The sequence below is a fragment of the Aquarana catesbeiana genome, linkage group LG09, assembly GCF_042186555.1.
Source record: "Aquarana catesbeiana isolate 2022-GZ linkage group LG09, ASM4218655v1, whole genome shotgun sequence".
Classification (NCBI taxonomy): domain Eukaryota; kingdom Metazoa; phylum Chordata; class Amphibia; order Anura; family Ranidae; genus Aquarana; species Aquarana catesbeiana.
Window position 1 is genome coordinate 249,558,033 of NC_133332.1, and position 26,192 is coordinate 249,584,224.

General features: G+C 44.5%; 1 protein-coding gene across 3 annotated transcripts in view; it reads left to right on the top strand.

Moving 5' to 3' along the window:
• ECM2 (extracellular matrix protein 2) overlaps window positions 1–26,192 on the top strand; it is a 431,439-nt gene that overhangs the window by 355,338 nt on the left and 49,909 nt on the right. For all 3 annotated transcript variants that reach the window (XM_073600147.1, XM_073600145.1, XM_073600146.1), the window contains 2 exons: window positions 19,245–19,625; window positions 21,664–21,942. In XM_073600147.1, coding sequence (XP_073456248.1) covers window positions 19,245–19,625; window positions 21,664–21,942 — 660 coding nt within the window. The remainder of the gene's footprint in view (window positions 1–19,244; window positions 19,626–21,663; window positions 21,943–26,192) is intronic.

The window sequence follows — 26,192 nt, forward strand, 5'->3', positions numbered from 1 at the left end:
AAAAAAGGATGGTACACTCCGGCCCTGCATTGACTATAGAGGTTTCCATGCCATCACCATTAAGAATCGGTACCCGCTACCCTTGATTTCTGAACTTTTTGACAAACTACGACATGCTCAAATTTTCTCTAAGTTAGACCTCCATGGAGCATACAATCTGATTAGGATTCGAGAGGGAGATGAATGGAAAACCGCTTTTAACAGCAGAGACGGGCACTATGAATATCTTGTATTGCCCTTTGGCTTGTCTAACGCCCCAGCTGTCTTTCAGAACCTTCTTGATTAAATTTTTTCTGATCTCCTATACGTTTGTGTTATTGTGTATTTGGATGACATACTCATCTTTTCTCTAGATTTGAACACTCATCGACAGCATGTTTGTACGGTTCTTCTATATCTTCGGGACCACCGCCTGTACGCAAAGTTGGAGAAGTGCCTATACAAGCAAACCCAGGTTCCTTTCCTAGGCTACATAGTCATGGAAAAAGGGCTGCTTATGGATCCTGCCAAACTTCAGGCCATCTCCAACTGGCCTCAGCCTTCTGGTTTAAAAGCTATGCAGCGGGGGCACATGCGCGGCGCGGAACTGGAAGGTCGCTTCTGAGCAGAGCTCAGTCTCAGCGGGAACCATAACACCTTCCCTGGGGTCAATTAAGCTTCTAATTGCTCCCAAACTTACCTGCACCCCCGGGGGAACAAGCGGTGCATGCCGTCCAATAAGTCCCGTCGCGGGAAACCGCCACAGAGGTCCCTAACGAACTATCTCCTTAGAGCCCGGGAGATGGCCGAGAACTCCCAAGATGGCGCCGGCTCTCAGCATGCTTCAGCCCCTGCACACAGCCTGACGGTCTCTCCTGCACACTCGTTGGGGGACGGTGAGTACACTTTGCAACTCACAAAGGCAGACCTGGATGACAGCCCCACAGCCATGTATAACAAAATTGCTGAGAAATTCCACACGGAACTGCACAAATCTACTAACACCCTACAGAATGAGATAGCGGTTCTGGGTGGGAGAACGGATCTCTTAGAGACCAAACACGATAAGCTGCAGCTCACATACACTGACCTCCGGAGAGATCATGAGGCCCTCACGGATTCTGTTACCCAACTCCAGGCCCATTTAGAGGACCTGGACAACAGAAATCGGAGAAACAATTTAAGAATCAGAGGGGTCCCTGAGATGGTCACCGAGTTAACCCCTGCTATTTACAAGCTTTTCCAGTCTCTGCTCCCCGAATCACCCCTGACTGCCTTTGCCTGTGACAGGCTACACAGAGCCCTCCGGCCTAAACCTCCAGACGACAGGCCCCCAAGAGACATAATTTTATGCCTCAAGGATTATCTGGTGAAAGAAGAGATTCTTAGGGCCTCACGTAACACCCCTAACATCTTGCTGGATGGCGCTAAAATTCAAATATACCCAGACATATCACCAGCCACCTTGGACAAACGTCGCAAGTTTAAAGAAATCCCTACCCCTCTCCAAGAAGCAAGTATCAGATATAGATGGGGGTTTCCCTTCAAACTCCAGGTCTTCCACAATGGATCCACATACACCGTCTTCACTATCCAAGAAGGGAAGGAACTCCTAGTGAAAATAGGTCTCATGGCCAAAGAAGACCTCCCTAGGATGCCGTCTACCCCTCGCCCTTCTGCCATCTGGGCCACCCCACCCCCTCAGAGAGATCGAAGAAGACAGAGGCAAGAAGGCAGAGATCGCAGATTTTAGAGTTGCGACTCCGGCCTCCATCACCGTGTCTCTTTCCTAGGATGTCCCTTCTCCTTTGTGCGTGTTTTCCCGTTGGTTGTTTTTATTTTTTCTATTGTTTCTAGCACAGATTACGGGACATTTTTGGATCGGCTTAAGTGCAACTGGAACTTCTGCTGGAAGGGTGAGAGCAAACTGCCTACATTATTATCACTGGAATCCCTCCATGCACATTTTTTCTGCCAACGGATTCCCTGCAAGGCCGACGTTCAGTGGTACCCACTTGGTTGTTCCCCCCTCTTGCGGATTTACACAATCTGAGGGACCAGGATTGTTCCCTCATTCAGACATTCAAGAGTGTTGGACATTAGTGTCCTACTAGAAGTAATGTTAATTAGGGGTAAGTGGCGCTACCTTACCAGGGTACCTTAATTAATATATGAACCCCAAGGATAAATGTAGATAAAATAAAATTTATGTGCTTAGTGCAAGCCCTAGATCACTCAAATTCATTGGACAGTGAATGTGAGTGTCCAACACTATGCGGAGTGGACTGTGCTATCTTGTCAATCTCATAACCTGCATAAAAGTGTACACCATGTGGCTGACCATTACAAATTAATAAGTGACAATTTGTAGAAAATAATAAATGACAGTAAAAAATGACAGTAAAATTAAAATTAAAACACCACAGTCTGTGCCATGGAGAGGAATCAGTCCAAAGGAATCCCCCTTCTAAAAAGCAGTGTGCGATCCACTAAAAATGGCATTAATCTAAATCCTATGTTAATCCACAAGTGAGTCCAAAAAATTACATAAGGTGAAAAAACTAGTAAATATAAATATATGTATCATAGGTATCCCAACTTAGACATACAATGTAAAAAAGATGTAAAAAAGATATAAAAAACCCCTAAAGATTAGTGAAAAAATGGTGAAGAAATTGGGTGTATCAGAGTCCAGCAAAAAAACAAAAGATAAGAACAAAACGTTTGTGGTAAGTGACTTTCGTGAAGACAGCTGCTCAGATCCAGTGACTTGCGGTGCTCCCCCTCAAAGATCCCCACTCACCAGCTCCCTGCACCCCTGCAGGGGTAGTAGGCATATAGTATCAGGCAGCGATATGATGTTTTTGGGTTCTCAGGGTCTCCCGCTCCAGCTGTGAAGTATCCTTCAGTATATCTTGCTCTCAGTGTCAGTCATGCCTCCAATGATGTCTCTTTCATTATGGGGTCTCTGCGCACAGCAGAAAGCTCCCCCCTTCAGGCTGGTCAGCTATCTTTCTCCAGCTCCTTTCGCCCACACTCTCGTGTTGGGCAACAGCGCTTTATCCCACACAGAAAGGGGAAATAAATGGTCTCCAATGGTTCACCTTTACATATCCAGAGTGAAATGCTAAAGAGCTCTCTGTTCTTTGATCCAGTTATTGATCGCAGCCGCCGGACAACGAGGCAGCTCCAGGTTAGGAATTGCTGCAGCCTTTCAATGACTTTCTTGTTCTGCACCGCGGTGAACCTTTTAAACTCCTTGGGGAGAGAGCAGCGCATAACAAATCTTTTTACAAGAAAAAAAGAAAAAAGATTTGTTATGCACTGCCCCCATAATGAAAGACCCCATAATGAAAGAGACATCATTGGAGGCATGACTGACACTGAGAGCAAGATATACTGAAGGATACTTCACAGCTGGAGCGGGAGACCCTGAGAACCCAAAAACATCATATCGCTGCCTGATACTATATGCCTACTACCCCTGCAGGGAGCTGGTGAGTGTGGATTTTTGAGGGGGAGCACCGCAAGTCACTGGATCTGAGCAGCTGTCTTCACGAAAGTCACTTACCACAAACGTTTTGTTCTTATCTTTTGTTTTTTTGCTGGACTCTGATACACCCAATTTCTTCACCATTTTTTCACTAATCTTTAGGGGTTTTTTATATCTTTTTTACATCTTTTTTACATTGAATGTCTAAGCTGGGATACCTATGATACATATATTTATATTTACTAGTTTTTTCACCTTATGTAATTTTTTGGACTCACTTGTGGATTAACATAGGATTTAGATTAATGCCATTTTTAGTGGATCGCACACTGCTTTTTAGAAGGGGCATTCCTTTGGACTGATTCCTCTCCATGGCACAGACTGTGGTGTTTTAATTTTAATTTTACTGTCATTTTTTACTGTCATTTATTATTTTCTACAAATTGTCACTTATTAATTTGTGATGGTCAGCCACATGGTGTACACTTTTATGCAGGTTATGAGATTGACAAGATAGCACAGTCCACTCCGTATAGTGTTGGACACTCACATTCACTGTCCAATGAATTTGAATGATCTAGGGCTTAGACTAAGCACATAAATTTTATTTTATCTACATTTATCCTTGGGGTTCATATATTAATTAAGGTACCCTGGTAAGGTAGCGCCACTCACCCCTAATTAACATTACTTCTACCTTTCAACTCACCCCTTCGGGGGTAAGTTTAAGGGGAGGCTGCAAGCCTTCAGGTCCGTGAGCGCGGAAACTCCATCCCTCAGTTTAATTAGCGTCCTACTGTTTAAAAAGTTTTTGCTTTTACAGTCAAGCATAGTATCCTCTTGTCAGGATGGCCTTTCTCCTCCTGACCCCAAAGTTTTGCTTTATTGTTTTTTTGTTTTTTGGTTTATGGTTTTTGGGTTACGGGTCCTTGTCTATGAATGCCACTAAGCTAGTGTTACTCCCTTATGTAATTACAATTGTATGCCTGCCTGACATCCCCTGCCTTTCAAGGCAGAGGATGTGGGCTACCAACCCCATGGGATCTCCTCAAATTGATCTGTGCCCTTGTACCCTTCTACTCTCACTATGGGTCTTAAATTAATATCCCATAATGTTAGGGGCTTCAACTCCCTACATAAACGGAAGAAGGCGTTTACTATGTATAAACGCCTTCAGGCGGATATCGTTCTCCTACAGGAGACCCACTTCTCCGAAAACAATCACCCCACATATTTCGATAGAACGTTCGGTCAAGGATATTATACGACTTTAGGTTCCAGATCCCGAGGGGTTGCAATATTTGTCAAAAGAGGCCTAGTTTTTGAAGCCCATAATGTATACAAAGATCCCTCTAGCAGATTTATCATCCTGCAGGGCTCCTTACAAGGCAAGAGGGTTACCATAGCCAATGTATATGCACCTAATGATTCTCAAGCATCATTTTTTAAGGCTTTTTTACAAGTGCTGGACAAATACAGCTCCCCGCATCTACTATTGGGAGGGGATTTTAACTTGGTGGGGCATTCGGCCATGGATCGGAGCAGAATGGGCAGCACCTGCAATGCCTTCCCTAAAACTCTAAAATCACTATTGCACTCACATAATTTAGTAGACTCATGGAGAGCACATAATGTGGGGGCTAGAGAGTATACTTTTTATTCCCACCCTCACGACAGTTACTCCAGACTGGATTATCTGTTTTGTTCTCCTATTTTGCTAGCTAATTCCTCCGCTGCTGCCATTCACTCCTGCCCCTGGTCGGATCACCAGTTGGTATCCCTTGACATTTCCCACATAGGTCTCAAACCCACTGTGGCTGGGTGGAGGCTGAATTAGTCTCTCCTCACCGACCCGATCATAATCTCACAGATCTCTAAACACTTAGAAGACTATTTTGCCACCAACAATGAAGGAAATGTTTCGCCCCCCATCCTCTGGGCAGCCCATAAGGTTGTGATCAGAGGCAATTTAATAGATTGCTGCGGAAAGGAAAAAACAAAAACTGATCGATATTACCAAACTAACGTCAGAGCAAGACAGGTTATACCACTTACACACACAGAACCACTCTACCGATCTCTTACAACAAATAATAACACTAGATTTGAACTAGACAAAATCCTCTCAGAACAGACGGAAAAGGCTCTCAGATGGTCGAAGGCTAAGTTTCTGTTACACAGTAACGCAGCATCGGCCATGTTTGCTAGAAAGCTCAACCAATCCATCCAACCCTCACATACTTATAAGTTAAGAAACCCTAAAGGGAGCTTGGTCTCCCACCCAACTGAAATCCTTCAGATTTTTTCAAAATCTTATGAAAATCTGCTTTCTCCTCCCACCTCCTCTCCTAACCCTGCCCTTCATACATGGCTTGAGAACATCCCTCTCCCCAAACTAACACAGGACCAACTCCTAGCGCTTAATGCCCCTTGCTCGGACCAGGAAATTACTACGATCATTAAATCACTAAAACCTTCTAAAACTCCAGGCCCAGATGGTTATTCGGCCCCCTATTACAAGAAATTCTCCCACCTTCTGACCCCATTTCTACAGGCTAACTTTAATCATATACTAAAAGGTAATGTCTTCCCAGATGATATGCTTCACGCGAACATGTCATTAATCCCTAAACCCAACAAGGACCACTCCTTGCCACAAAATTACAGGCCTATTTCTGTCATCAACACAGATCTAAAGATATTCGGGCGTATTTTGGCAGATAGGCTTTCGACTATCATTACTTCCTTAGTTTCACCTAATCAGACTGGCTTCTAATATCATACAGGATGCTGACCCACACTCCCGTAAAGTACTATTTCTAAGCCTGGACATCCATAAAGCCTTCGATAGCGTGCTCTGGCCATACCTCGAACTAACCTTAGAAAAATTCGGCTTTATGGGGGCATTTGTTCATGGCTTCCGAGCATTATATCATCAACCCCGCACTCTAATTAGATTACCAGGCTGTAACTCTGAGTATTTTAGGTTGGGCAGGGGAACAAGGCAGGGTTGCCCCCTGTCACCGCTTTTATTCGCCCTCGCCATTGAACCCCTGGCCCAGTCCATTAGTTTGGACCCTAACATCAAAGGTTATATAAAAGGAGATCAGGAGTTCAAAATAAGCCTGTATGCAGACGATGTTCTCCGATTTCTCCCTGATCCGATTGTCTCAATCCCAAACCTGATTTTCACCCTCCATACCTTTCGAGATTTCTCAGGCTTAGGGGTTAACATTTCTAAATGCTCAGCCCTTCCTATAAACTTCCCCCAACATATTAACTCCACAATCCAAGCCAACTTTGGTTTTCCCATGGATGGTCAGTATCTGTCTTACTTAGGGATTAAATTGGCACCTTCCCTCCACAGATTATATTTAGCTAACTACCCACCAGCATTTACTAGAATCAGACAACTTTTGATCGCGTGGAATTCCTACCATATCACTTTCCTAGGTAGGATCCAGGCAATTAAAGTCCATTCTTCCCAAACTTTTTTTTTTTTTTAGGGCCCTCCAAAATTATGTATCTCGGCAAACAATTGATTCCATCCAAAGAGATATTAATAAATTTGTATGGCACAATAAAAAACCCAGATTAGGTAAAGCAGATGATTTATAGACCCCGGGCCCGGAGAGGATTGGGCCTTCCTAATCTTTGGCACTACTACCTTTCAGCCAGACTCACTCAGCTAGCTCAATGGCATGTCCCCCCTCTCGGGATCCCATGGCTCAGTTTTGAGCGCTCCTCCATAGCCCCATACTCTCTACCTGTATTATTGTGGGCCCCGGCAATCCGTCCAAAGGATATCTCCCACCTAAATTCAGTGGTGGGCCAATCCCTACACCTATGGTCCCTGTATAAAAAGAAATTCTCCCTTCTCCCGCCTTACCCAGGGGCGTAACTACCACCATAGCGACCCATGCGGGCGCTATGGGGCCCGCAGCCGAGTGGGGCCCAGTGAAGATAAGAGCACCGCCGGCACAGTCTCCCAGCCATGGGAAGAGAGAGGAAAGGAAGGGGCGAGCTGTCCGTATCAGCAGAGAGTTGAATTGCGCGATGTAAGAGCGTTCATTAGAACTTCCAGTGTTCCCGGGGCTCACGTCACATAGCTCCACCTTTTGGCCTGGTGCCTTTGATAGACAGAATGCCGATCCAATGCGGGACATGCTACCTCATCAAAGGCGTCGGGCCAAGAGGTGGGGCTATATGACGATGAGCCCCGGGAAGACAGGAAATTCAAATGAAAGCTATTACAGCGGGCAATCCCGCTCTCTGCTGATCCGGGTGGCTTGCCTCTTCCTCTGCATAGGTGGGACTGTATAGGGCACAGGCAGACCAGGCTGTATTTGGCACAGGTCACGTTGTATGGGGCACAGGTCATGCTGTATTGGGCACAGGTCACGCTGTATTGGGCACAGGTCACGCTGCATTGATACTAGGGCAGCTGTGGGGGGGCTGTTTGCAGGGGGGCCCCATACAACATTTTGCTATGGGGCCCTGCTATTTCTAGTTACGCCCCTGGCCTTACCCCAAATGGGCCACGTTTCTCGGTAACCCTTCATTCATCGCTGCTTTTCCCAACCCCGATGCCTTTGCCCTATGGATTTCTGCAGACCTGGTCACACTCGGCTCACTACAAAGCGATGGAGTGCTCCACTCCTTTCTATCTTTACAAACTTCTCATTCTTTACCCCGGTCTGAGTTCTACAGATACCTTCAGATCAGACATTTTTATAACTCAAACTTTTCTAATCCAGTCCCCTCACCTGTCAACACATTTGAAGATCTTTGTGGCCCTGCTTCTAGAGACAAGGGGATAATCTCACTGCTATACAATTATCTGGGTGGCTTAGGCCTCTCGGAGAAATCCTCTGCCATGATTCAGTGGGAAACAGAGACTGGACAGGAGGTATCCCCCGAGGAGTGGATAGATAGGATAATTTCATTTCACCCACATTGGTCTCCCGTGGCCCGGTCTGTACCACGTTAGTGGTTGCTTATCCATGGCTTTTTCTTTGTTATTTATGTTTCCTTTTTTTTGTTTTCAGTTATTTAAATCCTCTAGCAGTTATTTGCATATCATGAGTGTCAAAACTAAGTGTACAGACCCTCCAGCTCTTTCTCAGGCCCTAGGACCCTCCCTTCCGGGAGACTTCCTCAGCTCATAAGGCTTCATTTAGTAACTTATATTTTAGTGATTACTATATGTACATCTGATATTCTAAGTTCTGGACCAGTCTGCTCAACCATATGTACTGTTTTTGACACACTATGTATTCTGTACAAACCCTTCAATAAAAACGTGTATTAAAAAATAAAAGCTATGCAGCGGTTCTTGGTGTTCACCAATTTCTATCACCAGTTCATTCCTGATTACTCCTCTCTGGTGGCCCCAATCACTTCTTTGACCCAGAAGGGTGCTAATACCAGAACCTGGCCTCCTGAAGCAGTCGAGGCTTTCCACAAGCTCAAAACGGCCTTCCTCTCTGCATCTATTCTCAAATGTCCTGACATTCTCCAGCCTCTCTTCTAGAGGTAGATGCTTCATCCATGGGAGTTGGGGCCGTCCTTCTCCAAATGCATGACAGTAAGCTTCATTCTTGTGCCTTCTTCTCGAAGAAGTTTTTTGATGTGGAAAGAAATTACACCATCGGGGATCAGGAACTTCTATCTATCAAGCTGGCACTGCAAGAATGGAGACATCCACTGGAGGGATCTCCTCATCGTATCCTGATCTGTACCGATCATAAGAACCTCCAGTATCTGCTATCCCCCCGACATTTGAATCCCAGGCAAGCATGATGGGCTCTCTTCTGTGCCAAGTTAAATTTTGACATCACCTTCAGGCCCGGTTATAAAAATGCTTGTGCTGATGCCTTGTCCAGATCATTTGACATTGCTGACTCTGACTGTCATGTCGACAAAGAAACCATTATTTGTGCCACTTGTATCCTGGCCTTCACCCTTCTTCAGTCTCCACGTATCCCACCCGGAAAGACCTTTGTGGTGCCCTCCCTTTGCTCCAAGCTTCTCAAATGTGCACATAACTCTAAACTCTCAGGACATCCTGTTGTGCAACGTACCTGTGCCTTCCTGCAGCATTACAACTGGTGGCCCTCACTTCAGAAGTATGTTGAAGATTATGTCCATTTGTGTCCAGTCTAAGTCCTCCACAATTCTTTCATCCGCAGTCAAATGGACAAACTGAAAGGGTCAACCAGAATGTAGAACGGTATATTCGTGCCTTCATTTCTGCCCATCAGGTTGATTGGGTAGACCTTTTACAATGGGCAGAATTTGCCCTCAATAACCACGCTGATGCCAGCACTGGTGAATCTCCCTTTTTCATGGTATATGGTCGCCATCCTTTGGTACCCTTTCCTGTTCCAATCTCTGCTGAGGTGGCTGTGGAGATGCAACGATCTCTCAATTCTATCTGGGCAGATGTTTCCAAGAATTTACATCTGGCAGCTTCCAGGTACAAAGTAGCAGCAGATCGTCATCACCGCGTGAGTCCCAAATTTCTTCCTGGTGACAAGGTTTGGCTCTCTACCAAGAATATCAGTCTCTGAGTACCTTCTATGAAATTTGCTCCACGTTTTATTGGTCCCTTTACAATTCTTTGCCAGGTTAACCCTGCCACTTTCAAGCTCTGTCTCCCTTCACATCTAAGGATGCCTAATGTTTTCTATGTTTCTCTCCTTAGACCATACATCAATAGGTTTTTCTGTCTAATTCGTCATCCTTCTCCAACAGTCAGTACCTCGATCAGTATGAAATCAAGCAAATCTTGGATTCCAAATTCTCCAGGGGAGGCTTTGGTATCCAATTAACTGGAAGGGATATGGTCCTGGAGGAGAGGTGTTGGATTCCTTCTACTAATGTTTCTGCCCCTCAGTTGGTGAAACTTTTTCATCAGAAGTTTCCTCTCAAGCTTGGCTCTAAATGAGTGGGAAGACCTCGCCTCGTACTGTCAAAAAATTAGCCTGTAGTTTCCTGTTCGTGTACTCTTACCTCCTTGCTGCTGTGTTTCTCTAAACTGATTCCTTTCACATGTGTGGTTTGGCTGTTCTCACCTATGGGCATCGTCTCCTACTCTGTGGACTTTTATTTCTTTCCCTTTCATCACTTCCTGGCCCACCTCCTACTTTGCTTATCCACATAAGACATGCTCAGTGTAACCCACATTGCCTGAGCAACTATACAGTTCTCTGAGCTCCTATTTGCGCACCTCTTGTCTATACTGTGTCTGACTACCTGTGTACCGACCCCGGCTTCGTTTACTATCTGTGCTTGTTTGCTGCCCACTCCCTGACCTTGGGTTGTCTTCTGGATTTCCTTTTGTCTGCTGCTTGTACTCTGCACACGCAAGTGGTCTCTGCATCCTCAGCTGGAGGTACCTGGGGGCCGTGACCTGGTTCCAGCTTGCTGCAACTCCATCCCCACCATCAGGGGCTCTGGTGAAGAAGCAGGCTGGGGGCTTAGACTCCACGCCCTGGGGAACCCTGAGTTGGCAATCTACAAAAGCTCACTACCACAGACTCCTGACAGGTACCTTATGATGTCTACTGTCCAGCATTTTGCTTAGGTTCTCATTTTTTCCCCCCAGTGCAGAAATATGTCAAAACCAAAGCAAGAGAATAGCCATAGTCTTTACTAATAACTTGAATATATATATTCTGATGTAATTTGTGTACATAAAGTGTTTATACAGTATATTCAAATGTGGACCAGAGCATGTATACAATGTATCACACCCATGAGCTTTTTAGGTTTCCTTGAGACCTTGGCAGCAAGATCTCCATATGAGTTCCCAGCTTTGCTCACTTGCCATGTTTATTACAAGAGGGCCTCCTGCTTGCCTTTTTTTTCATCTACTCTATGGTGACTGCAGCCGGTAAAGTAAAACCCCTTGGTAGCAGGCCAGAATTTCAGTAGGAGAACCTTGTTGCTGAAGTCCTGTAACTGATTTAGTTCATTTACTCATTCTGATTTTCAGTAAGCTTATTTGTGCTCTTTAGGGATGAGCTGAACACCCCCTGGTTCAGTTCGCACCAGAACCTGCGAACGGACCGAAAATTCACATGAACGTTAAAACCCCATTGACGTCTATGGAACTCGAACGTTTGAAATCAAAAGTGCTAATTTTAAAGGCTAATTTGCATTGTATTGTCCTAAAAAGGGTTTGGGGACCCGGGTCCTGCCCCAGGGGACATGTATCAATGCAAAAAAAACTTTTAAAAACGGCCGTTTTTTCAGGAGAAGTGATTTTAATGATGCTTAAAGGAAAAAAAAAAGTGAAATATTCCTTTAAATATTGTACCTGAGGGGTTTCGATAGTATATGATAAGAAAAAAAGAGAGCGCACCAGCCTAGTGCATTATCCTAAGGTAAATTTATTAGTAAAAACAAGATAAAAATCTACTCACAAAGGTAGGAAGAAAATATCGCACTGTATACAGTAACAAAGCGATTAGTTCACTGGTAGCGGTCTCCAGGTCCTAGGAAGAGGACATACGAACCACCGCTGGCTAACGTGTTTTGAAGGTGTCCCTTCTTCTTCAGAGCCTTCTATAGTATGCCTGTAAAGTGCCGCGTGTTTCCCGTGCTTAGAACAGTCCCTGCACAAAATGTCATTTTTAAAAGGAAAAAAAGTCATTTAAAACTGCTTGCGGCTTTAATGTAATGTCGGGTCCTGGCAATATGGATGAAAATCAGTGAGACAAATGGCATGGGTACCCCCAAGTCCATTACCAGGCCCTTTGGGTCTTGTATGGATATTAAAGGGAACCCCGCACCCAAATTAAAAAAAGGAAACAGCAGTATACAGGCTCTGTACTCTGAACAGCAGTATACAGGTGGTGCAAACAAGACAGGGACTGTAGGTTTGTTGTTAGGTAGAATCTGTTTGTAATTTTGAACTGGTACATTTTTAACGTGTTTAGCTCCAGCCAAAAAATCTATTTTAAGCTTTTTGGAAAACATAGGGAAGGGTTATCACCCCTGTGACATTTGTTTTGCTGTCTGTGCTCCTCTTCAGAAGATTTCACCTCACTTTTTGTCCCAATGACAAATGTTTTTTGAAAATTTGGGTTTTTTTGTGAAACAAGGATTGGTGATAAAGCATCAGTGGAAAGGAGAAATGTTTTTCCCATATTAACTCTTACAGGAGAGAATTTCCCTTCCTAGGGGTAGATTTCATCTCACTTCCTGTTGTCTCCTTCCGTTTGCAAGTAGGAGTCGTTTGTAAATTGGATGTTTGAAAGTAGGGGCCTGCCCAATATACTCAGCAGAAATTCGGGCCTTAGGTGTTGTTGTGGCCTCAACACTGTAAGCCCTCACTTGCTCTTGATGGGCACAGAAACGGGCCCTGCTGTAAAATATTAGATCAAGAATTGTAATTACATGCCCCTGTTAAACAGGGGCTGAAAAATTGGGCCTTAGGCACTGGTGCTGGTGCCACAACACTGCAACCCCTCACAGATACTCTAGTTGGAACGCAGGAACAAGCCCTGCTGCAAAGTATTGCATCAAAAATTGTAATTACACGCCCCTGTTAAACAGGGGCTGAAAAATTGGGCCTTAGGCACTGGTGCCACAACACTGCAACCCCTCACAGATACTCTAGTTGGAACGCAGGAACGAGCCCTGCTGCAAAGTATTGCATCAAAAATTGTAATTATACGCCCCTGTTAAACAGGGGCTGAAAAATTAGGCCTTAGGCTCTGGTGCTGGTGCCACAACACTGCAACCCCTCACAGATACTCTAGTTGGAACGCAGGAACGAGCCCTGCTGCAAAGTATTGCATCAAAAATTGTAATTACACGCCCCTGTTAAACAGGGGCTGAAAAATTGGGCCTTAGGCACTGGTGGCGGTGCAGGAACCAAAAATGTTCTTACAAGCTATCAGCGTGATCATTGAGGAAGAGGATAATTACTCAGGATAGTCACTCAGCATCAGCATAGGCAGTCTTTGAAGGGATCTGAGATTTTAAAAAAAATTATTCGGTTACATCAGCATCAGGTGCTTGGTAGCTGGTGGTGATCCAAGACTGATTCATTTTTATGAAGGTCAGTCGATCGACCGAGTCGGTGGACAGACACACCCTGTGATCGGTTACAAAGCCTCCAGCAGCACTGAATGTGCGTTCCGAAAGAACGCTGGATGCAGGACAGGCCAGTAGCTCAATTGCATACTGTGCAAGCTCTGGCCAGTGATCCATCCCCAAGACCCAGTAACCCAGAGGATTTTCGGTGGGAAAGGTGTCCAAGTCAGATCTTGCCCCTAGGTATTCCTGCACCATGTAAAACAGACGCTGGTGATGGTTGCTAGGACCGATCATACCTTGGGGCTGCGGACTAAAAAATTGTCTGAACGCATCGGTCAGACGGCCACCTTCTCCACCGCTCCTTCTTTGACTGACCGAAGCCTCAGCAACAAGTTGTCCAGAAACAGAAGTTTGTAACCTCCCAGTCTCTGGGAACGCGTTGCACAGACCTTTCTGCAAGGCCTCCTGAAGATGTTTCATCCTCTGCTCCCTCTGCGACGTCAAGATAAGGTCCGCAACCTTACCCTTGTAACGTGGATCAAGGAGGGTTGCCAGCCAGTATTGGTCCTTCTCCTTGATACCATGAATACGAGGATCCTTACGCAGGCTTTACAGGATCAGGGAGGCCATGCAGCGTAGGTTTGCTGAGGCATTCGGTCCGGAGTCCTCTCGGTCACTAAGGACGACATGGTCCGCAGCCACCTCCTCCCAGCCACGTACAAGTCCATGTGTTTCTTGAGACTGATCCCTTAAAGACTGCTGCTGATGCTGAGTGCCAGGCTCCACCTCCATACTGACACAATCCTCCTCCTCCTCTCCCTCCTTCTCCTCCTCGTTCTCTTCCTGTGTGATCGGCGGGCACGCAGGAACATTGTCTGGATAAAGGGGGCCTTGAGAGCTAAGGAAGTCCTCCTCTTCCTGCCTCTGTTCTGCCTCAAGTGCCCTGTCCATTATTCCATGCAGCGTGTGCTCCAACAGGTGGACAAGGGGGACAGTGTCACTGATGCATGCACTGTCACTGCTCACCATCCTCGTGGCCTCCTCAAATGGTGACAGCACAGTGCATGCATCTCTGATCATGGCCCACTGGCGTGGGGAAAAAAAAACAAGCTCCCCTGACCCTGTCCTGGTGCCATAGTCGCACAGGTACTCATTGATGGCCCTCTGCTGCATGTGCAGCCGCTGCAGCATGGCCAATGTTAAGTTCCACCTGGTGGGCATGTCACAGACTAGGCGGTTCTTGGGCAGGTTAAACTCCTTTTGGAGGTCTGCCAGCCGAGCACTGGCATTATATGACCGGCGGAAATGCACACAGACTTTCCTGGCCTGCCTCAGGACATCCTGTAAGCCCGGGTACCTGCCCAAGAACCGCTGCACCACCAAGTTAAGGAGGTGAGCCAATAGGGCACATGGGTCATTTGTCCCTGTCGGAGTACAGAGAGGAGGTTGGTGCCATTGTCGCAAACCACCATTCCTGCCTTAAGTTGGCGTGGCGTCAACCACCTCTGAACCTGCCCCTGCAGAGCTGACAGAACCTCTGCCCCAGTGTGGCTCCTGTCCCCCAAGCACACCAGCTCAAGCACCGCATGGCATCTTTTGGCCTGCATACTTGCGTAGCCCCTTAAACGGCTACGGAGCACTGCTGGTTCCGAGGACAAAGCACAGGAAGAGGCCATGGAGGAAGAAGAAGAGGAGGGGGTGGAGGAGAGAGGTGTGTCACAATCATTAGTAGTGGCATTTTGGAGGCGTGGTGGCGAAACAACCTCCAACACTACTGCACCTTGCTCTGCATCCTTCCCAGCTGCCAGCAGAGTCACTCAATGTGTGGTGAAACTTAGGTAACGTCCCTGGGCATTGCATTCCACATCCCGGTAGAGAGCCGGAATCGCCTTCCATGAGAAAAAGTGGCGTTTGGGTACCTGCCACTGAGGAACCGCACATTCCACAAATTCACGGAAGGGGGCAGAGTCTACCAACTGAAAAGGCAGCAGTTGAAGTGCTAGCAATTTTGCCAAGTTAGCATTCAACCGCTGGGCATGCGGATGGCTGGGAGCGAACTTCTTTTGGCGGTGCAGCAGCTGGGGCAGGGAAATTTGCCTGGTACAATCTGACATCGGTGTACCGAAAGCAGATTGCCCACAAGTACTTGGCTGTGACACATCTAATTCTACACCTTCATTCCTCTCAGTGCAGGTCTCAGAGAGGACTGAAGGTATAGTGGGGTTGGAGATCTCAGCTGATGAGGAGCAAGGAGAGGTCCTCTTTGTTCTTTGGTGTGGGTCTTTTAGATACGCTTGCCAACGAACTGCATGCAGGTCAACATATGTCTGGTTAAGCATGTGGTGCCCAAGCGGGAGATGTTTTGGCCACGCGAGATACGCTTGAGACATATGTTGCAAATAGCAGCGGTGCGATCTAATGCACTCGTCTCAAAAAAGGCCCACACCAAAGAACTTTTGGAATAACGCGCAGAGACAGCAGCGCCCTGCACATGCGGAGCTTTGGGGTGAGATGCAGTCAGTGTGCTGCCCTTAGGCTGGCCCCTGGAGGGCATCCTGCCTCATTGGTGATGTGCCTCTTCCTCCTCCTTCTCTCTATCAGGCACCCACATTGTGTCAGTGACCTCATCATCCCCTCCCTCTTCATCACTGGAGCAAACCTGGCAGTATGCTGCAGCAGGGGGAGCATAACTGCCAGATTGCTGTCCTTCTTGGGCACCCCCTCTGTCCGTGCTCACGTTACTGCCTTCATCTAGCTCAGTATCATCATCAGAGCCTTCTAAACGCTGGGCATCCTCCTGGAGCATGTACTCAACACTGTGGTCAAACAGGTCAAGGGACTCCTCAGGAGGACATGGTGGGGCTAGGGAAGGAGTCACTGATGCCATTGAGCCGAGGGAAGAGGCCGCGTTGGCAGCTGCTTTGCCAGACAAAGTACCCTGAGCATGGGTGAGAAAGGATGAGGAGGATGAGGACGGCTTGGTCATCCACTCGACCAAGTCTTCCGCATGTTGCGGCTCAACACGGCCAGCTGCCGAAAAAAAGGCCAAGCGTGTCCCACGGCCACGTGCTGATGAGGATGCACCATCTCCACGACCAGCACTGTTGCCTCTAGACACAGAGCCTGCTTGCCCTCTTTTATTGGCTTGTGACTGTCTGCCTCTCCTTGTTGGCCTTCCAGACATACTAATGGCCTGTAGCTGCACTAAGCTGGAATATATATATATATACTGATACTGGAGCTAGCAAAATCAACTGCCTGCCTGTAGTATGAGAACACCACCAACCTTCTACAGGTAGCTTTAGCTGAACACTGTGCAGAGCTTGCAAAAAACTAACTTGTAGCTTATTTAGCTGCCTGCGGTAGTGATAGGATCAGGAAAACACAACCAACCTTCTACAGGTAGCTTTAGCTGAACACTGTGCAGAGCTCGCAAAAGACTAACTTGTAGCCTATTTAGCTGCCTGCGGTAGTGATAGGATCAGGAAAACACCACCAACCTTCTACAGGTAGCTTTAGCTGAACACTGTGCAGAGCTCGCAAAAAACTAACTTGTAGCTTATTTAGCTGCCTGCGGTAGTTATAGGATCAGGAAAACACCACTAACCTTCTACAGGTAGCTTTAGCCTCGGTTCACACCAGAGGCGGCACGACTTGCAGGTCGCCTCACCGAGACGACCTGCACACGACTGCCCGGGCGACTTGCAAAACGACTTCTATATAGAAGTCTATGCAAGTCGCCCCAAGTCGCCCCCAAAGTCGTACAGGAACCTTTTTCTAAGTCGGAGCAACTTGCGTCGCTCCGATTAGAACGGTTCCATTGTACTGAACGGGACGCTACTTGTCAGGCGACCTAGGTCGCCTGACAAGTCATCCTAGTGTGAACCGAGCCTTAGGTGAACACTGTGCAGAGCTTGCAAAAAAATAACTTGTAGCTTATTTAGCTGCCTGCGGTAGTGATAGGATCAGGAGAACACCACCAACCTTCTACAGGTAGCTTTAGCTGAACACTGTGCAGCGCTCGCACTACACTAACTTGTAGTTTTAGCTGAACACACACACAAACACCTGGGATGCATATATATATATATACACAATACACTGTAAGTGCAGCTAACTCACTGACTGTCCTGCCTAATCTATCTAATTTAAATCAAATGACACTGTCTCTCTGTCTATCTCTTTCAACGCCGGAACACACACACTACACAGGGCCGCCGTGCAGGCGGCCTTATATAGTGAGGGGGGTGTACTAAATCCCCTGATCCATAATTGGCCAAAGCCTCCTTGGCTTTGGCCAATTACGGCTCTCTGTTCAGACGGCGCTGTGATTGGTCAAGCATGCGGGTCATAGTGCATGCTTGGCCAATCATCAGCCAGCAATGCACTGCAATGCCGCAGTGAATTATGGGCCGTGACGCGCCACACGAATTTGGCGCGAACGGCCCATATCGTTCGCAATTCGGCGAACGATCGAACAGACGATGTTCAACTCGAACACGAAGCTCATCCCTAGTGCTCTTACACAATTTCTAGAAATCTAAGGCCGCAAAACATGTGGCTTTGTCCTCCGGTAGAATGTCTAGGCATCCCCAAAGTTTCACTGATATGTAATTGCCACCCAGCTTTCACAGCTCCTGGCTCTGGTCTTTTTCTGCCCCTTCCACCTTTGTATTGGTTAGTGAGGCTACATTTTATAGCGATGGGTCAAAAGTATGTTGAAATAGGAGAGAGTTGGCCAGAACCAACCACAATGGAAACTGGTTACTTGTTGAACCACAGAGTGATTTTAGCTTTGGGTATAACATTATTTTTGCATAACTGGGCACTGTTCAGGGGAGTAAAACTTTTTGTGGCAGGTTAAATTTTGGGAAGATGGGGGGCATAGGTTACCTTTAAAGTTCAACAAAAATAGATATTCAGTCAGATAGACATTGTACTAACAAACCTCCATTTTTTTAGTCTTACCTCCCCTTACCGGTTTCCTGTTAGCACAGAATACTTGTGCTTAGGGGTGTGGCTGTTAGTCAGCTATGGCAGCACAGAGCACTGGAGTGTGAGAGCAGAAAGCAGCATTTCACAGATATAAAAAGCCAATATAAAAGCAGAACTTCTTCACACCCGTTTTATTACACTCCCCCTGCTGCGCTTTCACTCCGCCATGTTTAAAAAGTCAGCTCATGCACAGATCTCTGGTGGGTATGTGTGACCTGTCAGAGGCCAGGGGCATGTCTGTGCAAGTGCCGGGAATTCTCATGCATGCACACAAATGTCGCTATCTTCTAGTATCTGGGACGTGGCAGAGACCTGTGGCATTTGTATGAATTAATGCTGCTGGTCTCTGCAAGGTCCCAAATAACTGGCAGAGCAGAGTGTGTGATGTGGCAATCCCAGGAGGCACACTGGATGTGCACATAGTTCATGCCTATCCGAGAAGGCAGGAAGTGCTGCCTTGCAGCATAGAAGCTGTATTAAACGTTACCAATAATAATAAATAATATTCTAGTTATGTAATAGGGAGGTGGGAGGAATCAAAACAGAACAGGTTCACGCAATGGGGGCTGGGAGTTTGATTTTTGCTTGGTAATGCCCTAAAACCATATTAAAACCGCATGGGGAGGCAGGACTTCAGTTAGGCTTCTAAGTATAAAATATTAAGAGTTGTATAGCCTTTCCAGGAAATTGGAGACCATTGTTATCTATTTAAATATATGCTTTTCAGAAACCACGCAGGCACCACGTGTGTCCACCTCGAAGGCTATCCCAGAAAAAACAACAGAACAAACAAAGAATACTAAGCCTGCAAAGACCAAAGATACAGTCACAAAAGCTGGCAGACCAGTTGTAGGACCTGATACAACAAGACACAACAGATCTACCATTGTAAAGCTACAACAATTAAAAAAAACAGCTGTACCAAAGGATTTAGAAGTTACTCAGTCCAAACCTGTCACAAAGAAGAAGGAACTGAATAATGAGAAACAAGAGACCAGCCTCCAAAAGACAGGGGAGACCATACCAAAACCAAAGAAAAAGCCTAATGGAGAGAAAGCGTTAGACACTGAGTCTTTGAAGAACACAGAACAAGAACAACCAAAAGAAGGTATGGCCAATATGGGGTAGTAAAAAGCAACATTGTAATGGTGGCCCAAACAGTTGAAATAGCTGTTTGTTAATGTACTATGATGTTACTGTCAAATGTATATATCGCCAAAACTTTTTTAGTTTTGAATATAGTAGGGCTAGATCCCTTGTTAAGTATATGTTACTGTCTGTGTTCCTGCCACGTAAATTCGCCCTTTTTATTTGTCCTGATGACAACTGCCACTGATAGAAAGTGATGGAATTTTAGAGCTCTCACCAGGATTGAGAGTAAATATTCCAGTAGGAACACATGTTTCGGTGACATCTGTTAAAAAAGAGAATATCCCTCATTATGTAGAAATCTCCTCACTTCCTGTCACAACTCTGGGGATAGGATGTAAATGGAAATCTCCCTAATGGGACACAAACAGCATATAATGAACTGCCATAAGCTTTAAGCCTTCACTGCTCTATCTAAAACTAAAAAGAAACAATAATCTAGTAGTCTAAGCCCCAGCCTGCTTCTTCACCATAATTTTCCTTTTCTTTAACAAGTCTAATGTAAATCAATTTCAAGAAACAAAGAGAACCTCTATGAATAATTAATCGAGATGAAACCCATTAGAGGGCAAGGACTGTATTGGAAGCCAACTACATTTATTAAACTTTATGATGTGACATTTATGGAGTGTGGCTTTGGATGAGCTTGTAAATGTTGGCACCTAGAGCAGTGGAGGACCTGAGGCCCATATTCGGGAATTGGAGCAGTGCAGCCCTTTTTTGCTTCTTTAAAATTACAAGATGCAATTCAGCATACAAGTCCTGACATATTCAATATACTGAGATTTTGAACTATTGAATTTGAAATTTATTCCTAAGTAGTGATGAAATTAATATGTCATTATACATTTCTGCATTGTGTTCTTGTGGCCATTTTATAGGCCTCCTAACTTGCATTCCTCTGACAGTTACCTTGAATTTGTATGAAAATTCTCATATGCATGAATAACTTCAATGATTGAAACCCACTAAGATAACACAATAAAGTATTGGTTAATAGTTGAATTTATATGTGATTATTATCCACTGGTGATCCCAGCTAACCCAGGAAGTGAGAGAGGTGATTAGTCTTTTACATACATAGTGGACTGAACTTGACATGTAGCTTTTAGTGCTTGCAAGTTGCACAAACCTGTCATGGTCAAAAATATGGTAGCACCATTTTACACACAATATGATTTAAGCTCAGAATTTTTTTTAACGGAAGCAAGAATTAAAACAGGATAACATCGCTAACTAAAAACTAGGTCCACCCATAATGGGTTAATTCACCCACTGGCAACATATAGGGGTGCAGACAGGGAGATCTTCCTCACCACAATGGTGAAAATAAAGGTTCTGGCATTGAAACAGCACCCCTTTCCACCACCAAACAATACCCCCTCACCCCTTCTAGGTAAACATAAATAAAAAAGATAAGCTAAGTTCATCAAAAAAGATGTTGTGAAACGCAAGTCTTCTTGCTTGTTTGCTGTAGAATGGGAATGTCCCTTTTCAAATGTCCACATCCTTGCTTGGTGACATGGACAACAGTGGGTCCATGGATGGGATTCAGATAGGGTCCTAAAGTGTGCAGCAGGGTGGTAATGTCAGAAGAAGAAGGGTTGAAAAGACTTGTTGAAGGCAGGACCAGACTGCAGCAGTGAAAAACCAGTCTTCACTCCCAGAAGTGGCATTGTGGAGGGTCACAGAAAAGTGTAACGAGGTAAGGAGCTTAGGAAAGGTTTTTGTTAAATGTAAAAGGGTAGGAGAAGAAGGAGAGGATTTCTATGTTGCCGAGGGATGGGCTTTAGGTGCAGCTCTCTTGTAGCCAGAAAGCCAGATAGGTAAAAAAAAGTTGATGGATGACTAAACCAACTTACATCTCACTTAGGAAAAAAAGGTTAGGGTAGACTTATCTATACTATTCTTCTTATAGTTTCTTCATGCATGATGACCTATGTTGGTGTTATATTTTTAAGATAACAAGGAATAACTAATGTTCTGTATCACTTCAGAGAAAAAAAAGCACAAAACAGTAGGGACTGGAACATCACAACAAGCAGGCACACAGAAGCCAAAGATTCTCCAAGAAGATAAAACTAAGAAGCCTATAGATGCCAACTCCTTCCCATCTCTACCAACTGTTTTAAGTTTATTTCCACCAACTCTGCATCACATCCCTTCCCTGCCTAGTGGCTGCCTTCTATCTGAATCAACTATCGCTTGTGGTAACACAAGGATGACCTTTCTTCCACTCATGACTGACCTGGGACTGAAGACACTCTACTTAGCCGGTAAGAGCAGCACACTGGGTTTACACATAGCTTAAGTAATGGGGGAATTTATGGTTGTAAGTCCTGAAAATGCATATTAGGATCATTTTATTGGGGTTGTAACTTAAAGGTGACCTGTACCTACAGAAATATGTAAGCTACTATTTTGGAGCTCCTTGTGAATATGCTATTTGCCCATCTCTCTATGGCTTCTATGCTTCCTGAGATACCAATGTGATATGCACAAGTATAATTCAGCAATGGCAGCTCCTTAAAGGTGGACTTCAAGGTGGACCTAGCATCAGTTTTTTTCATGCTAAGCAATGTGTGTGACACACTACCCACTTTCCCCCCAGCAATGCCTTTATTTGCTTTTCCCTCTAGGTGGATGACTTTATCTTAATTCAGACACTATCTAGGGCAGCCTTTCTCAACCTTTTTACTCTGAAGAAACACTTGAAATAATTTTAAGGTCTAGGTAACCCCTGCTAAGATTATTAAAACATGAGCAGTTAATCTTTTAAAAGTTTTACATAAAAGTATAAGGAATTTGGTATACCTAGAATATTTAACACCTAGGGAATGATTATTTTACAGTACTCCCTTGCTCTATATACATGAATTATAAGCATTACAATAAATTAATAGTATCCAGAAAAGAAATATATTGCAAAAAAAAAAATTTTATCTCCTCTTCTCAGTGAATAAAGTGTCCCCTTCCATCAGTTGTCAGTGGAGAGTGGTTTCCTTACATTGGTGGTCAGTGGAGAAATGTCCATTCACATTGGTGATCATTGGGAAAAAGCCCTGTTGCTCTGGAGGTCAATGTAGAAGTGAAACCTTATGTTACAAGCCAGTGGCAATTTGCCTCATTGCATTGGTAGTCATTGTAGTTTGGAAACCAATTTGACACTGCTCAAAGAACCCCTAGCAATTTCTGGAGGAACCCTAGGGTTCCACGGAACCCTGGTTGAGAAAGCCTGGTATATTACTAACTATTTCCTGGACTGAGATGCTGGAGTTGAGATTACACATGCCCTGCAGTCCTTGGCTTCTTGTATTAGTGCCTAGGGCAGCAGGACATCAACAAGCCTCAAATGTTGCAGCCTGAGCTAATTTTTTTTCCCCTATTTTGTTTCCCTCCTTTGGTTGGGTCTGGACATTTGAGGCTAATTTTAGCAAGAGAACTATAGGGATAATTGTTAACTTAGGGCTTAACGTTCAAACAGTGTTTAGCACATGTGAAGGTAAGCTTTTTACTACTGTCAAATTTCACAAGATGTTGGGAAACCCTTCTGACTAATCATGAATTATTCTTTTCTGTTTCCAAGGGAAAAAGGAACAATTCTGTCATGATCCACTTCCATTATTACTAAAGCTTTTTTTATTTTATTTTATTTTTTTTTTATATTGTCATATGTAACTTTTAAAGCGTCTGTCTGTCATCAGTCTAAAAGTATATCTAAATCCAAGAACAAAAATGTAATATATTGCAGCTTCCAATTCCTTAGATGTGGTGGCTGCATAATTTTTTTCTTTAGGCTAAATACATTTTCTGCAAGTACAGAAAATACCTGCTGACCTTAATATGAATCCACTGTCCTTGTAACTTCTTGTGCATTGAACTGGAATCTTAAACAATGCTATCAGGAAGTGTTCCTAGTCCAGAAGAACCTAGGGTGACAACTAGGAATGTACATGAGTTTGATCCAAACTAAACAGTTAGCTATCATTGCTGGACAATGAGTGTGCGTACACAAAGGGGCGGGAATGCTTATAACATTACCCTATTATGCCCACATGGCCAAACATCATCAATGCTATTGAGCCAATATGGCCATGTGCCTATATTTGATTAATGATATTGGGAACATGCCTGCCCCTTTGGGTATGTCACCTGCGAGGTGGAGAATCTCCTGCCTACAGTGCATTAGCCCAGGAATGACAGCTAACTTCCAGGTTCTGACTGAACCCAAGCCCGAACCCAAGCTCATCATTCCACAGAATGATACAGTACCAAAGACAAAAGATAGAGGTTCTATGTTCACATATGCCCACATCCTATATATCATAGACAGAACACAGTTTTTGTAACTAGAGGACTTTAAAGGGAACATGATATATAGCTGGTTTTGCACAAATATATAAAAATTCATATTTTATTATACAATAAAAATGTAACATTATATACTGTACATATGTTGCAACAGAAAATTCACATATGTTCTACACTTGAGTTGATATCAATTAGAACATTCCACGTGCCAGCACAACACATTTAAAAGGTTCCTGTGTCTTCTTTAGGAGAACACATGAATGATATCCATGAGGTTGAACATAGTTTTTAAAACAAAATAAGGACATGTCTACTAGAAAAAGGCTGTCAACTTCATACACATGCATAGGCATCACGCCTCAGGGTGTGGTCCGTCAGACTATATTGGTCCCAACTACACTCAGCCTCAACCATGCATGTGTATGAATTGATTTAAGAGACTGCGTGCTGCTCTTTGTAACATTTATGGAAACTGGCCTGGCAACTTTGTTGGCATCCCTTGCTTTAGGATTTGATGTCTCTTTTGACACTCCCTGCTGTCCCTATGGAGATAATGGCTTATATTGACAACGTTTTGTAGTAGCCCCATTCATACTTGGTTTTAAAGAATACTTTATGTTCAACCACATGGATATCATTCACATGTTCTCCTGAAGAAGACAGACAAATGTTCAAAACATGTTGAGCTGGCATGTGGAATGTTCTGATTGATATAAACTCATGTGTAGAACATATGTGAACCTTCTGTTGCAACATATGGTTATGTTACATTTTTATCATTTGTATATTAAAATATGAATTTTTAATATACAGGTGCATCTCAAAAAAATAAGTATGCCATCCAAAAGTTAATTTATTTCAGTAATTCAATTGCGAGGGTGAAACTTATAGTATAAGTGATATATTTCAAGCATCACTTTCTTTTATTTTGATTATTATGGCTTACAGCTAGTGAAAACCCAAAATTCGGTATCTCAGAAAATGTGATTATTACATAAAACCAATAAAAAAAAAAGAATTGTTGGCTTACTGAAATGTTGGCTTACTGTCCATGTACAGTAAAGTTTGCACTCAATACTTGGTCGGGGCTCTTTTTGCATGAATTACTGCATCAATGTGGCGTGGCATGGAGGCGATTCGCCTGTGGCACTGCTGAGGTGTTATGGAAGCCCAGGTTGCTCTGATAGTGGCCTTCAGCTCTTCTGCATTGTTAGGTCTGGTATCTCTCACCTTTCTTTTGACAACACCCCACACATTCTCTACGGGGTTTAGGTCAGGCGAGTTTGCTGGCCAATCAAGCACAGTGATACCATGATCATTAAAACAGGTATTGGTACTTTTGGCAGTGTGAGCAGGTGCCAAGTCCTGTTGGACAATGAAATCAGCATCTCCATAAAGCTGGTCAGCAGAGGAAAGCATGAAGTGCTCTAAAATTATCTGGTAGAGGGCTGCACTGACTTTGGACTTGAACAACACAGTGGACCAACACCAGCAGATGACATGGCTCCCCAAATCATCACTGACTGTGGAAACTTCACACTGGACCTCATGCAACTTGGATTCTGTGCCTCTCCACCCTTCCTCCTGACTTTGGGACCTTGATTTCCAAATGAAATGCAAAATTTACTTTTATCCGAAAAGAGGTTTTTAGACCACTGAGCAACAGTCCAGTCTTTTTTCTCCTTAGTCCAGGTAAGATGCTTCTGACATTGTCTCTGGTCCAGGAGTGACTTGACAATAGGAATGCGACAGCTATAGCCCATGTCCTGGATACGTCTGTGTGTGGTGGTTCTTGAAGTTCTGACACCAGCCGTAGTCCACTCCTTCTGAATCTCCCCCAAATTTCTTGAATGGTCTTTGCTTCACAATCCTCTCAAGCTTGCGACTATCCCTGTTGCTTGTGCACCTTTTTCTACCACACTTATTCCTTCCACTCAACTTTCCATTAATATGCTTGGATACAGCACTCTGTGAACAGCCAGCTTCTTTAGCAATGACCTTTTGTGACTTACCCTCCTTGTGGAGGGTGTCAATGACTGCCTTCTGGACAACTGTCAAGTCAGCAGTCTTCCCCATGATTGTGTAACCTACTGAACCAGACTGAGAGACCATTTAAAGGCTCAGGAAACCTTTACATGTGTTTTGAGTTAATTAGCTGATTAGAGAGTGACGCCATGGGTCTACAATATTAAACTTTTTCACAATATTCTAATTT